Source organism: Cephus cinctus, unplaced genomic scaffold, assembly GCF_000341935.2.
Source record: "Cephus cinctus unplaced genomic scaffold, Ccin1 Ccin1_scaffold1034, whole genome shotgun sequence".
NCBI classification, from domain to species: Eukaryota; Metazoa; Arthropoda; class Insecta; order Hymenoptera; family Cephidae; genus Cephus; species Cephus cinctus.
The window spans coordinates 199,259-215,166 of record NW_014333567.1 but is presented as its reverse complement, the minus strand read 5'-3'; the positions used below and the strand labels follow the sequence as shown (position 1 = coordinate 215,166).

Genomic DNA, 15,908 nt, shown 5'->3' with positions numbered 1-15,908 from the left:
TTCAACGCTACTTACCTCCTTGCAGAAATGGCCTAGTCATTTTTCTTTTTAAAACTCACTAAATAGTCGAGCGGCATTCGAAGACACGGTTCGAAAGTCGCGAGGGAAGAATGCGTCAAGTTAATGCGACGCGTCGCATCGTCGGTAAAAACGTGTTTCGACTGACAAGACACACGACACTGCGAGCATCACGTGCACCACGCGAAATTCCTCGACCTCGGCGATCGTGGACCCGGCGCTATCTCGCAGACGAGAGTTCAAGTACTAAACGAAGAATTCCGTTCGGGACGAAGCTCCCGGTACGTGGTTTTATGTGAAGATTTCTCGTCCTGCGAGAAAAGGGGCCTGCGAGAAAACGAGGCTCGCGTGCGCTCGCGGTTCGTCGAGTCTCAGTGGTCGAGGCCGAACTGCAGTCAGCCAAAGTCTGACAGAATTTCGAGCGTCTCCACTGAGGCCCGAGGTTGGCGGGTTGAATGGAGCTGGAAGCCGATTGGCTCTGAGAGACCGATGACGTCACTGCATTGATTGTCCCGCGCGCGCCACACCACGTGGCCTCTCCCTCGCGGTGGCTGGGGATGAAATGAGGGTTCGGCTGGATGGTCTTCTGGCTGACAGAGAATATACGTCGGATATCCGATTCTCTCGGCACAGAGCAGCCGAAATAAAAACTCGTCCGGCTCCTATTCATTTTAAGATATCTCGACTCCCGTTTCCCCTCTGCCTCTCCTCGTCCCCGGCCAGCACGGTTTATCTTCTTTAAATTTACTCGTCCAGTAGAGGATTGAATCTTCGAAAATTGTCTCGATCCGACCTGAATCTGCAACTGAGCAACTGATAAAATTTTCGAAAAAATCTAATAACGTGAAATCTCATTTTATACACGTGGGTCGGTGTGTTTGGCTGGAATTAGATTGGGCTAGGTTATCTAGGGGATGATCTAGGGGATGATCTAGGGATTGCGATGACACGTAGATCGTTGAATTAGCGTTTATTCTTGCAGCACCTTTTTATATCAAGTCGATACTTAATTCAATGATTCCGAAAATATCCTCGAGCCAGTCTACTAGCCCATTCACCCAGTTTTTCTCTGATCTCACTTCATGCTGTCGTTCTTCGGTAGCTCCTCGTCCCTTGATCCCCTCGACCCCCGATCCTCGCGCAGTGCTCCTCCGCGAGATCCAGAGTCACCACTCGTCTCCCCTTTTTCCCAATCCTTCGCCTCCTGCGCCAGCCTTCGCGTTTCCAGTGCCCTCGGCACACATCTCGAGCCGTGATGCTGCGAGGCCGGGACGCCTAGGCGGGCAACTAGGATTTCAGGCCGATGCACCGCGCTTTGAGTTCGACGTCCGGCGTTCTATGACGTCATTCGAAATGTGCCGTAGCGCTGTAGACACGGCTGGGACGCGTTGGGTAGGTCGGGGGTGAATTAAAAAAATTAGGGCACTTTTTTGGGGATTTCCCCTAATTGGCTGAATTACATTTCCTCAAATATTTCAAATTATTGACATTTGGACTCCCTTTATGGGTGCCATGAGAATCGCAATGGTCACCATATGATCGCGTCAACAATTACGATTGGACTTCAGCCAGATACACTTTCTTCGACATGATCCATCTTTGGACTGATGATCCACGCTACAACCTTAGAAGCACTTTCTCTCCTCGATCGAGTTTGTCCCAATCGATTCGGCGACAGGTCTCTATTTTTTACTGTGTCGTCTACAGATCAGATCGAGATCTGGTCAAGATCAGCTTGAGATCTCTTTGATCGATTTAGTAAAAGATGTTGGTAAATCTTTCCAATAAATGCAGCGGATAGATGTTGTCGGTGCGGTTACAGTTAGCGGCGGTGGATTCTGGCACCCACTGGGAAAAGGGTGCAGTCGATAACCTGTCCCTGACGTAACGCCCACGTCAGGATCTGCAGGCAGGCTGGCGAGGCTGGCGAGGCTGGCAAGGCTGGCAAGGCTGACGGCTGGGAGGGAGACCGAAGGGTGGAAAAGGCGATAGGAGAGCCGAAGAGGGAGCCAAAGGGGAGCCGCAAAATTGGATCACTGGAGCTTCATTCACATTACGCGGCCATTCATGAGATCTGCTAACCGTTCGACTTTTGAGCTGTTGCAGTCTCAGGATGTTTTTGAAAATCACATTTTCTCACATTGGAGACTGGTGGTGTCTCTCGTTGTCTGCATTCAATCTGATCGAATGAAATTAGCAAAAAGCAAACGTATTTCTGTATCGTAATATTTTACAATAGTCAAGCTCTCAGCTATTGCTGCCGAAATTATCTTCTATTAAGATGTACACGTATGCGTCTGTCAGCTGACAGAATTTACATTTTGAGATTCGTAGCTTGACTGATAATTTCACGATGTAAATCGTCGGCCATGTGCCGATTTCTATAATCTAGGCATATCTTTACTCCTGAAGTAGCAGTTTTTAGTTTATATATTTTTTATATCAAACCTTGTCACAAAGTCAAAGTCGATTCTTTTCGCCACGGGACCTTTCACTGAGTGACAACGAGGTGTCTTTGGTTTCCACGTGAATTCAAATGGCAGCATTTTATTGCAGGCCCATCATTACCTAAAAGTAACGGTTCTCCTAGACAACGAGGAAAAAGTCTTTCTGGAAAAAAGTTCCCAGCGGATTTCCTATCCAAAGTCAAAATTAAATGAAGAGTCCTTGTTTCGTCGCATTGGAGAAAGAATGTCGGAATGCGAGCGGCTTCCGATTTCAATGAGATCCGAGCACAAACCTGGGAGAAGTGATAGATAGTAAAAAAAGTGACTTGTCCCAGCGAGAGTGGGTCCGTTAATTGCGAAGGCAGCGCGATGTTTATTTCGGCAGATTCGATAGCAGTGGCTCGGATCTCTGGCAGCGCGTCGAAATAAGTTATTTCCGGCATCGCGCTATTTCCAGCAAATACACCGAATTTAGCAGCGAATTTCTCAATAAACTACCCCATCTCCCGTGGACTTGCCTCCGACTGACCCAGATTCGCCCGGGCAATGATGTCGGGGGAATCGGTGGGGTAGGGGGCACCGGTGACGTCACGAGAGCCAAAGTAGGTCGCGAGGTCGTAGCTCCCCGTTCGACGGCGTCGGGGAAAGAAAAAGGAAGGAGGCTGCGGAGAAAACGAGAGGGCAGGATAGAAAGGATATATGATTTCGTTAATGATCGGTCTGTCGATCGGATCGATATCACGTTCCGAAGCAAGAGAGGAAAAAGAGTAGAGATCACGCGTTATTGATCGTGAATATAAATCGGTATAAAGTAAAAGAGAGTTACCTGAAATATAACAAGGAAACTATAGAAGACTTATAATACAACTGAGAGGTAGAACGTTTCTGTATATCTATAGTGTTGTATGAAAATGAATTTGTAAATTATAGGAAAATCGCTAAAGCGTCGAGTTTCTTTGTCCGCAATACCTCAGCGTTCCGTAGTCGGTTGCATGGTGCATTGACCGGTCACCATGGCTACCATGAAAGACGTCACATCCTTCTCCGCCTCCTGGTCTTTCGGTTCTATGCCCTTCCTCCTCCCGGCTGCCTCTGCATGTACCCCTGTAGCGAAAGCCTGTAGAGAAATAGAAGAAATCATCTTCTCATTAGCGTATAGAAGTATAGCTTGAGATATGATAAATGAAATAAAGGATAATAAAGGAAAATTGGCAAATCTTAATGAAGAAGAATCGTCCGGGGATTGCTTTAAGTGGAAGAATATTGGTTCGCTCTGGGACCATTGAAAAAAGCCTCGACTCTTCTTCTTCGATGATTCGCTTGTCGATACCTCAGCCAAAATTCACGCCTCTCGTACGCTTCCTGAAGGCCTTTCCTATCGCACGTTCTCCGTCTACACAGGGGACACGGGAGGCACGCGTTCAGGTATCAGCAGTGTAATTATTCGAATGGTCGCGAAGGCCTGGAAAATTATGTAAAATGGTGCAGAATCAGGTGAATCGGGAGCAGAAGGACACGCGCGGAGAAAGGGAAGAAAGAAGCAGGAGCAGAACGGGGCTGAGCAGAAGAATTATAAGCGAACGGTCGGCCGTTTCTCGTCGGTTGTCAATCAATAAATGTGGCTCTCGTCCCCCTTCTGAAGCTCAGGGACTTGCATCGGCCCCTCCGGCCCTGGACAGGACACCGTTGGATGGCGCCGCGGGGTGGGGGCTCGCGCAGGGTTGGGGTAGCTGGGGTTGATGTGGTACCCGGACTATGCGATGGGATGAGTCGGGTCGGATTCTATTTTTGGAATGTGGGTCACCCATAAACCTGAGTTTGTCCCGTGACGTCACTGGATCGTCGTCGTGGCAACGGGGACGCCGGGTCAACCACCCTGAAGGTTTCGCTCCCTGTATCCCCCACCGATGGGAATAGGTTAAAGGTTATGGGAATGGAAATGGGGAATGGGAATAGCAATGCAATCGCTCGTACCCTAATGTCTCTCCTGTATGCATATGTCGGTTTGTCGATACTTGCGATCGTCACGACTACTTTGCAGCTTCTTCGATCGATCTTTCTCTCTGAACATTGTTATGGGAAGTTAAGGAATTTCGGTATTGCTTCGAATATTCTAATTTACATTCGAAGGATCACGTGACAGTAGTAATAAACAAAATTGACAAGACAGTTTGTCTATTAAAATCTAGGAGAAAAATATTAAAAATTTCGCAAGGAATTCAACTCCTCGTCTTCCTAATTTTCCCCTATATAGATTACTACTCAATAATACTTTCCGATATGACTGTAGCTTCTTCAGAACGGTTAAAATTTGACAATAACTCCTGTATTCGCATCATTTTTAATATTAAAAAATCCGAATATATTACCAGATGCATATGTAAATTCAGATCCTTCGTGAGATAATTTAAAACTCTTGAAGTGCGACTTACTGGATTTCCGACGAGCAACTGCAATGCCGCAATGTAGTAATGCCAATATGAACACAACTATCAATTTTTGTTTAATTCAGTAGTAAAATAGAGATATTAATAAGTACATAAATATTGTTATAATTGATATCTTGAGAGCGCATGTTTTCGTGAATAATTATCACGTGCTGCTCCTATCGGACATTAAATGCGTCTCGCCTACCTGGCCCTCGCCCTCTCACTCGTTCTTCTCCTCTGGAGCGATTTTCTTTAAAAAAAATAAATGATGCTAATAAAAAAAGTACGACTCGGTGAATAATGAAATATCAATGTATTGTTAAACATACATACGACAGAATGAGCAGTTTAACTTGTTTAGCAATTTGAAGTTGTTTTTCGCACAATGAAATTCGCACAAGCTCTGTCTATTCGGAATCTTTAAGAATTTCTAATCCAGCTAAACTCGCGCCATCTCACGCTAAAGTCACGTGATCGTTGAACTTCGAAGCTCGAAGCTCGACGCCCGCGAATCTACCGAGAGGGTATCGAGGTGCCCTGCATTACCGAGAGCTTTTGACTTACCGTGCGGTGCTCGAGGCTCTTTACCAGAGGTCGTTAAAAAAGCATAACCCGAAGAAGATAAAATTCCGTGCTAGAAATGAGCGTTGACCTGCATTGACAAGACACTCTCAACGACGATCTTTAGTTATTATCGAAAATTCCCTCGTCCCTCCTTACAATCGTGTACACATTGAAAATTCGTCCACAGACAAAATAAGTAGATTTCAATCGAGCTGGGCAAAGATTTACGAGCTTCATATATTCGAGGAAATTCTGTCGAGTCGTTGACGATTTCGTCATTAGGATTTGACGCTTGTGCCACACAGCTGTTGCGCTGGAGCACAATGTCCGACCTGGAGCATCGACACTTCGCTAATATCTTATAATTAATATGCCCCGATGATCAGCGACCTCTAGGAGCAATCTCTCCAATGCCCGCCTATCCTCTTCCCCTATTCGGCCACAGCTGCAATCTCTTTCGAAATTCTCCGACGAAACGCAAGAATTTCGAGAAGGCCGGAGTCTTGACGATCTTTAGTCACCCCAATTTCCTGAGTACCCTGTCAAAGAGAAGCGTCCGCTATCGCGTCAATGAATGGATACAATGCCGTTTGCTGAAGTCTTATGAGCTTCTATGTGTTCCAGTGTCGTCAAAGAAAAATAAATATTAGGCTGTCAATGGAAACCAGACCGAAAATTACGAAGGACGCATAAACGATCCTTAATAGAACTGGTGTCGGTCGATTCTCGCGAGGGTACCTACCCAAGGACTCGTCCTCTCTCTCTCTCTCTCTCCTGTGTCGGATCTCATGGCAAGATGGTTGCAGCGATAGTGCAGCTCGTAGAAGCTGTAAGAAAATATCGAAGGTGTCTAGTCGAAAAGTGAAAATGCTCGTGATTCTTTCTATTTTGGAGCGTTCGTCTATTGCGAGCTTTCTGAACGGGAAACTTCTAGGAATGTTCTCTCGGCCTGGTGCCGTCGAACGGCTCCGTTTTCAGTTTGGTGTATTTTTGGTGAGGCTAGCTCGGCTCGTCTAAAAATATTCCGACCAATCGGCAAAGCGTATTCACGATCACGTGGTGTGCATCGCGATCGTCGCTTTCGGGAGTGCGAGGATGCGTCGCCGACGGCACAGTCAGCTGCCGAAGGTCCGGTTGACTAGTCACAGCCACTTGTTCTTCTCAGGTAAGCTAACCGAACGACATCAAACAGTCGAATGCATATAGACGAATGTGTGAGAAAGAAGTGGAGAGAGAGAGAGAGAGAGAGAGAGAGAGAGAGAGAGAGAGAGAGAGAGAGAGAGAATAAAAACTAGGGAGATACAATCGAGAGCCTAAGAGAGAAAGGAATAAAAAAGTTGGTTAAATTCGGCGATTCCATATTAAGCCCTATCAGCCTGTAAGAAATATTTGTAAAATGCTGGAAAAGAAAGGATATTGTGACTTCGTGGAACACGACCATCATCTACGAGGAATATTTTGAATGCAGTGACAGTGCGCGCTATTCGCAATTGTTGGGAGTGACGTTTACCCCAGCGGAAATATTTAAAAAATTTTGAGAAAAGTGACGGATCGAAGTCGAAAGACGGGTCGTCGCACTTACGGAAATGTTCTTCGTGGGATTTCGAAATTGGTACAGAGTGCCGGGTTACCGAGGATACTCTTGATATTCGGAAGTGAGTGAGAGTTCGACGGATGAGCCAGCGCACGCGAGCGAATGGAATACATTGGATATGAAATATGACAGATAACGTATGTGGAGGACCATCTCGGCCTCAAATAACAATGATCGTTAGCGACAAGAGTGTCGGCATTTGGTGTCCAGAACGAAGTAACTGTTACTTCGTACAGGCATCTTGGGCCGTCACGTCAGTATCGTGTTAGACACGTTGCTGGAATTTATCTATTTTTAAAAGATCAAATTTATTGGGTTTGACATCGGAGACGGTCGCAGCACAGACGATCGACGGTAACGGCTGCTGCCTCGGAAAGGTTGGCCTGCGTGAACGTTCGCGACGTCTATACTTAGCAGACGCGATTCACTCGCGATAAATATAAATTCTTACTGACGATACCCACGCCTAGCCTATACACACACGCGCCACTTATATACATTGTTTATCTCCTTTGGATAAATTTGACTCGCTCTAGCCGATCATAGAATTTTATAGCTTTAAACGCAAAACGATTGCATGTCTCTTGGATCGATGGAAATGCTTAAAAATTTTACGTTATTGTATTATTATTTTTTTTTATCACCTCGTTTGCCGTATTACTCGCGTAAACATAAGGAATTTGGTTGACTGATCGATTAAAAAAAATTTCGGTTTTTCCGTTCTAACTAAAATAATTAAGGAAAGTAGTAGCAGGGGGACAGAGTGGGGCGCAGCCGAGCAGGAGCGTACGTAACCAAATTTGGATGGCTAGCGTCGCGACGCCGCGAGGTGGGGACGACGCCCGTCTATTTCCGAACCACGGACATTCAATACCCGACCGTTACGACGTTTCGCATACGATTTATGCAAAAGGCTTGTATTACGTTTCGGGTTGAATAAAAAAAAAAGTTACCCAGACGAGCTTAGGTTTCGAGGAAAAGTCGAATTTTTTATTCAGAATTTGAGTAAAAGAAGACCTTTTGGGTAGATCGACCACTTTCGCGGATACACGAGCTCCATTCTATTATTGGCAGAATTTACGAACGAGCGATGATTCGCAGCGAAATTCGGGTCGTACGATATTTTTAGATGAAACTTAAATTATACACTCGAGTAACACAGTGTACCTTTTGCACCCGGTGCACTTGCTTTTTTTTCTCTTTCTCTTTTCTCTCTTCCCTTCTCGTCACATCGAAAGCTCTCGATATACTCGCTGAACCATCCTTGTTTTTTACACTCTGACAATTTTCCAAATCTCCGTTCTCAGGTAGACGCGCGTAACACCCAAACTTCACGATGGCAGACGACGAGGTTAGGTATGTATCGAAAGAATGATTCCTGGTGAGCAGCGAGAATCTTCATCGCAGAAGGGAAAAAGCACTAAGGCGAAGCCCATTTTGATCTTCTCCCGTTTTCTTTTTCATGACGCCATCTTCCGTCTTCCATCGGCGTCCAATCGATTTCACGATTATTTTCAACCAATCTTCAAATTCTACGTTGGACCAACCTAAAACGAGCAGTATCGACGTCACTTAAAGGTACGCATGGTTGTTACCTGTCAAAAGCTTTTTTCTCCCCAAGTATTTGCTAAACACTGAAAGCCAGCCCCCGTCCACCCGTACGACTAAGATTGAAAAATCCTCACGAAAGATTGTGGCGTGACTACGGTTCAAAGAAACTGAACTGTGTAGGTTAAACGAGTGCATGACAACCAGTACAGTAGAGCAACGTCCTGTTCCAAAGAGAATGGACACGAGCATCCTGTCTTTCGTTCGCTCTTTATACACATTATGTGTTTGCCCGTTATTCTTATTTTTTTCTTTCTCCCCATTTTCTTTGCTACCTCTATAAGTCATTGTATGACGATTCCAAGTTTATTTCTCATTGCCCGAAGCAGCGAACATGAAGAAAAGTTCCCTCGACACGTTTCCGCGATGGGCGAAGATGAAAGAGGGACGTCGACAAACAAGTCCTTGAAATATTCTTTATTCGGACCCTCAGGCGGGTCAATTGGTTGCTTTTCTTTATACTTTGCTGCTCTCTCGAATTCCCCCCTTTTCTTTATTCCACCATATTAGATTATCATTTCCCTCTTAATTTCACTTTATTATTTATTATTTCAGCACCGCTCACCTTCTCCCGTTTATCGTAAATGTTTTTATTTCTTTTTCTTTTTCTTTTCCGTTACGCTATAACTGCAAGAAAGAGGGACTTTCATTTATTGTTTACATCAACAAGAATCTTGCTTCGTTATGTATAGTACGAGTTGGTCGTGTTCAATTTTTCCAAGGAAACTAGACCAAACAACATAATTTCGTGAAAGTCCCCGTTTCTTGGCCGAACGTAGTTTCAAATAGAGGTAGAATCTCCGATAGCACGCGCGCCACAAGGATATCTCGAATGTTGGGTTCAGTAAAGGCGTGGGGAAGCACGGAAAGGCAAAGACACCTTTTTAATATGCTGGCAATGCATCCCCGCGCAGGCGAAAGTCGTCCTCGGGGCGTCATGCTCGATTGCCAGTAGTGAATCTTTGTATCGATTTCATTGTTTAGTGAGGAACACGCTGAAGTCTCCTCTGTGCTATCGGGGAAATACACGTTTGTGCTACGATATGTCGATTGTGCCCTTATAAATGTGAATCGCCAATAGCGAGTGACTGACAAGTGAGTTGGGTAGTGTTAATAAAGTAAAAAGCAACAACACGATACAACACGACACAAGAACAACAGCAACAAGATACATACACAATACACCATGGAACAATTATTGTACACAGAATGGTAATGTATAGAATACAAATAACACACGGGTTGCATGCAAGTGCCGCTATTTCGAAGAAAACTAATAAAAATCTTGCTTGGCAATAACGAGTCCTTTCGCACCGAAGCTTTTACCTTTATTTCTGTAAGTGAACATTTTTTCTTAAAATCGTCAATAGCATATGGTTCGGTCACCGATCGTACTAAAAAAATTGGCCCTTCGCACATGAGCGTAGAGCACATATTTTCTTGCTCGTCAGATGCAAATAATAAACGCAATACAAAACCGCACGAGTGATCGTCCCGGCGCTTTACGATATCACAGAGAACTCGAGGGGTGTGCGATAAATGCGATAAATGCGATAAATGCGATAAATGCGATAAATGCGGTAAATGCGATCCTACCGATCGCCGATAACAGAGAAAAGCACCTTTAGAAAAGAGCTTGCGCCTCGGGTTCTCGCTAGTGTTATCAGCCAGAGTAATTCGGTATCTAATGAGAAATTCTTTTCTTTCTCTTTTACAGCGGAAGCGCATCGAGGATGTACGTAAGAGATGGGAGGACAGAGACAGGCTTACGGATTCGGACGGTAGCGATGACGCGTGGTTTGCGAAAGCGAAGACGCGCGTTAAGAGATAAAAAAGAAAAAAATCCAAGAGTAGCTAACGACCCCTAATAAATATTCAGAAGGAAGAAAATTCTTCAAGTAACGCACTAACACCTTGCCACATATTTAACGAATTCGCTGGAACATGAAATTATTTTTACGTCCAATTAGTCTCTTTTTTTTTTTTTTTAGTAAAACATAAAATTTTTAAAATTATCCGCAGCCGAATTTTTCGTCTTTTCGCGAAATTGGTCTTCTACCACTTGTCCGACTAACGACGTAGACTGTCGCAAGAAAAGTAATAACGAGTCTGGTGATTTTGGCCGAGAACTTAAAGCGATTTTGACGCTGAAAATGTAGGAAAAGAAGAGGAAACAGGCGGAGACGGACAGGAAGAGGGCGGAGGTGCGCGCTCGCCTCGAGGAGGCCTCCAAGGCCAAGAAGGCCAAGAAGGGTTTCATGACCCCCGACAGGAAGAAGAAGCTCAGGGTGAGTACATATACATATATCCTCGATGAGAAGAAAAATAAAATATTTTCTCATCGCGGAGACCGATGAGAATGTCTGGCGCTAAGGACTGAGCGTGTTGCGCTAATGACGCGTCCCTCTCCTCTGGCCGTTAGTTACTGCTGCGTAAGAAGGCCGCCGAAGAGCTGAAGAAGGAGCAGGAGAGGAAGGCGGCCGAGCGGAGACGCATCATCGAGGAGCGTTGCGGAAAACCGAAGAACGTCGACGACGCGAACGAAGGTAATTCGAACGAAGGCCGTTAAGGGATCCGCGCGCTGGTTACTAGGAGGTTTTAGCTTCTAAGTTACCCACGGCAACCTTGGAGCGCCTCGGCGCTCTCGTGCGTCGACGTTCCCCATGGACGCCGAGACGAAGGCGCCTGCCGTCCGGATGCCCTCGAACGTCGGACGCGTCGCTATTATAAATTCCAAGTCTTCCCACCCGGTATACGGGGCATTCGGTGTCCTTCCGGACGGCTCGTCCTTTCTTCCTTTCGCTCTAAAGTCGAAATTTTACTGGGAACGTTTGAGGTTAGGTTCCGCCTGCAGCCCGATTCACCCTTAGAACTCGATTAGGACTTTAATTAACAGGCTGAGATTCTTTACAGATTACCGTGCCTCGAGTCGAGTCCCCGGCGTCTCTCTGACCTTCTTTTATTTATATATTTTCTTTGGGCACGTTCGGCAGAGACAAAGACTAAAAGTCGTTGATTTCGATCGCCTCGGTAACCGCGTTCGCGCGATCGTAAGTCTCTCGTGCGTTGGAACTATGTAAATGCATTAAGCACGCAGGCCGTCGGATCGGCGAGAGCGAGAATCCCTCCGGAAATCGGCATCCGATGCTTTTCGAGGATTTCACGTAAAGCCTTTCGTATAAAAGTGAGTCTTGATTCTTTATTACTACATCCATATCCACCCACACGATTCTCCAAATACACGCGAGGCAATCTCGTCCACCATTCCCCGGAGCCTTTGTCTTTTTTTTTTTTTTCTACTTTACGTTTATCTCTGTGTCTCTCACCCAGCCACAACACCCGTCGACGTGTCTTCATTTTTTCTTTTCATTTTCCGCGCACCACGAGCCACGTCATTCTTATACATTGGCACACATATCGCTCGATTGCCCCCGTGAAACACGTGTCACGTGTCACGTGTCACTCATATGAAATTGATAAAAAATATTTTTAACAAACACGCAGATACTATCAAACGTGTGCTGCGCGAGTACCACGATAGGATCAATGCATTGGAGGATCAAAAATTCGACTTCGAGTATATCGTTAAGAGGAAGGACTACGAGGTACACATGTGTCACACATATCTTTTTTTTCTTACTGCACTTATCGTTCTTCTCTAATTTCTTCGTCTTCTTTTTCTTCAATCATATTTTTTTACTGCTGATACGTTTTTTTTTTTACTTTTTTCTTTTTGTACACGTCGTCCGTCGACTGTGTTTCCTTTTTTTTTCTTCCACTTGTTTCGTTTTTCTTTTTTTTCTTTTTTTCTTCTCTTGAGCGCACGTGCTGCTTGACGATACGAAACTCTGAAAATGCGGAAGGCTGATGTACTATCCGATTATATACGTGTTTGCATCTTTTTTTTCGTTTTTCAATGTTCGCTCAAAGCTTGAGCTTTCGCACTTTTTGCCGTTTTATAACACAACGAGCAAGCAATATTTTTTAATTTATATTTCTATATTTTTGTACGTTGTTCCCGATTTTTCGTCCTGTCGTCGATACTTTTATTTTTTTTTTTTTAAAGCCTCGAACAACAAAGCGAGGATCTCGGATCTTCTTATTTTTCATGTCGTTCGATTCTCCCCTGTAGCTTCTATGCTTTTTAAGAATTTTTTCTCTTTGACCTTTTTGTTTCTCATTATACACTCGGTATTCGCTCGTTACTCTATTCGATTCGCACCCTTTCTGGTAGAGGTCTCTCTATACCGCACAATCCATGAAACGGCAGACCTGAAAATTGCTGTTTTCATATATTTGTTGGTCTTCGGTTCGCTCCTGGCACACTTGCACCCTCGCGCACTCGCGCACTCGCGCACTCGCACACAGGCACCAAGAATCAAAATCACAAGCGCACGTGCTACGCGCCTCTCGCACTTTTTCACGGAGCGCCAATCTCTTTTCACAATTCTCAGGTCTTGCAGAGGCTGGTTTCACGTTTTCCTAATTGTTCGCTAGACATTTGTGACGTCGTGTTTTTCACAGCGGAAAACAATCTTGTGTTGACTTTTACTGTTTTACATTGTTTACACGATTTTTCGTACTTATTTCTCTGTTCACTGTCTTTCTTTCAGTCGTTTGTCATTTTACAAAACCCATTTCGCATTTTATTTTTTCTCTCGACGAACTCACGACACACGATTATCTTCCCATGAAAATAGATATCCAATCACACACACGCACCTTCAATCACATAATTTTCGTCATGCATTAATTCATTCATACTTTATATATCACTTTATTTTAATCCTCTGACCCTATTGTCCTTATTCGTCCACAGTCCATACACTCGAATATCAAAACTCCAAAAGAATTTCTCAAAGAAGTAAATGATCGTAGATTAGTCGTAGGGACGATCGCATTGGTAGTTATTACTGTGAAAAAAGTTTACAAACAACGCTTACACGTACAATTGTGGAGGAACGAGAGGAGAACAATACGAGAAACGCATAACCGGAAGAAAAAGAAAGATTAGGAAGGAAATTGAAGTAAAAATGGTGAAAGTCAATCTGATCGCGATTTATCGAAAGCGTTTATCGTAGATACGAAAAGTACGAGAATACGAGAATACGAAAATAGAAAAATACGAAAATACGAAAAATACCGGCGAGTAATGATGTGTTTTTGTCTTGTATCTATGAATTACTGAATTTCGACAGCGTCCTTGAAGTCAATTCTGAACCAGTATCATAAGAGGATCAACGGCCTCGAGGAGCAGAAGTACGACCTCGAGTACGAAGTCATCAAGAAGGACTTTGAGGTTTAGCATTTTGCAAAGAACAGATTGAAATAATAATTAAAAAAGAGAGAGAGAAAGCCACGCGAGCGCGCCAATTAACTCAAAGCAGCCAGCGATAGATAATTACTGTACTCACGAGCAAACGTAGAAACGAGTTACAATCTTTTCTTTTCTCGTTTTCTCATTTTCATTGCACATTCTTTGTGCCATTCTTTTCGTCTTTGACGATCAGTCCGCTAGCAGCAATGGCCGCGCAAAGATATCTGCATACATCTATACAATGCTATTTAGCTCAAACGCACCAAACGAAATTGGCTTTCCCGTAACCAAACATAGGAATAAACTGAAATTGCTGGCTTCGGATGTTCGGTTTGAGTTGGATTTCATTGACAGTGTATTATCATTGCATTATACATATATTTGGCTAGCAGGGTGCCTTAAAAAAAAAAGACATGCTAATCCGTACTTTCTTGTATCGTGCCAAATGCATTGCCAGTATAGCTAATTCCAGTTCACGTTCTGTGTACCGCTTGAGCGCTAAGCGAATAACGCGGTAGAAACGAGTCCAGGAGCAAAGGAGCTCAGAAAAGAATATATTCGTAAATAGGGAAAATGGAAGGTCCAACGAGAGAAAGAGAGAGAGAGTACGTAATCAATTAAATGAAATCGGGCAGAGTAAACGCTGGAGGGAAGATTTTCAAAGATAAATATATCGCGAGAAAGGGAAGGAAAAGATCGTTCGTAGTTTCGAAGACTGGTGAGCCAACGCCTTGTATTCTTTTTTGTTTTCTCTCTTTGCCGTCCTCGGGCAGCAACGGCAGCAGCAGCAGCAGTAGTTAGCAGCAGTAGCATATAGAGGCAGTAGTCGATTGTCGCTAACTTTGCCCAGTATTTTTATTAGTATTTTCAGCGCAACATTGATATCGTACACGGTACACGCGGACGTTTACTCCTCTTATCTTTTCATTTAATATTTGAGGATAAGCTCGCTCATTTAACCAATCCTTTAGGTATCTCGGTACTTGAACGGTAGACTTCATTTTTTAGATACTTTTTTACAGTAGAATTCGAGCGTATCGCGTATCACGAATTATCCCACATTTGCCACGTGTCATTCACCTCGAAGGAGATCCCTAAAATTCCATTCCCATGCATCCGTTTACTCTGTCCGTACACGATTATGTTTTATTTTTATTTTCTTCTTTTCCTTCTTCACTATTTTTTTCCCGTACTCGTCTCACGTTCATTATTTTTATTATTTTTTTTTCCCAACTCAATTTACTTTTTACTCGGTCACACATAATCCGTTCTTACGACCACGCATTATTCATTTATTATCCTTTAACACACTTGTTGTCCGCTTCACGCTTCGCTTTTACACACTTCTCAGTCTCAATCCATCGATCAATAGTACATATCCTTCCGATCCTTCGTTGTACGTCCTAGGAATAGTTGTGCGCCAATCTTGCAAATTCAAATTCACCCTACCTAATGTAAACTCGTTGTCGTGTAATGACGCACTCTTCTTCTTCTTCTTCTTCTTCTTCTTCTTCTTCTTCTTCTTAATAATAATAATAATCCTGTAACTGTGCATACTCCGCGACGTCACGTGATGCATCGTTATCGCCGACACTTGCCACCTGGATTTTTCCATCTCTCTTTCACCGACAGCTTTCGTATCCGGTGCTACTCTTTTGCTCCCGTCATAAAAGTCTTCTCACTCCCGCTATTACTAACGGCGATGCGGTTATTCTGATTCGAATTGAAATCACGAGCGAATATTCCCTATATCGAGAAGAGGCTCTTAGGATGTTCTGGGAAAGAAATTGGAGATACGCAAGTGGCGCAGCCCAATCTGTATGACTAATCGTAAAGGATTAAAAGAAGGGAATGCTGCCAAAGTAGAGAGCGGATAGATGAAATGATAATTTAAAAAAGAAAAAAAAAAAAAAAAAAAAAAGTGGAGCCTT

General features: G+C 44.0%; 1 protein-coding gene across 12 annotated transcripts in view; it reads left to right on the top strand.

The window, feature by feature from the left end:
- The first annotated feature begins 6,505 nt into the window (after positions 1 to 6,505).
- The window catches only part of LOC107271709 (troponin I), a 20,549-nt gene continuing 11,146 nt past the window's right edge, over positions 6,506 to 15,908 (top strand). For 3 of the 12 annotated variants that reach the window (XM_015748017.2, XM_015748018.2, XM_015748022.2), the window contains exons 1-4: positions 6,508 to 6,623; positions 8,360 to 8,403; positions 10,820 to 10,948; positions 11,083 to 11,206. In XM_015748017.2, the coding sequence (XP_015603503.1) occupies positions 8,389 to 8,403; positions 10,820 to 10,948; positions 11,083 to 11,206 (268 nt within the window). In that variant the 5' untranslated portion in view covers positions 6,508 to 6,623; positions 8,360 to 8,388. Of the gene's footprint in view, positions 6,624 to 8,359; positions 8,404 to 10,377; positions 10,396 to 10,819; positions 10,949 to 11,082; positions 11,207 to 12,164; positions 12,266 to 13,858; positions 13,960 to 15,908 lie in introns of all 12 variants that reach the window. The other 9 variants (XM_015748015.2, XM_015748020.2, XM_015748014.2 and 6 more) reach the window with 8 other exon arrangements.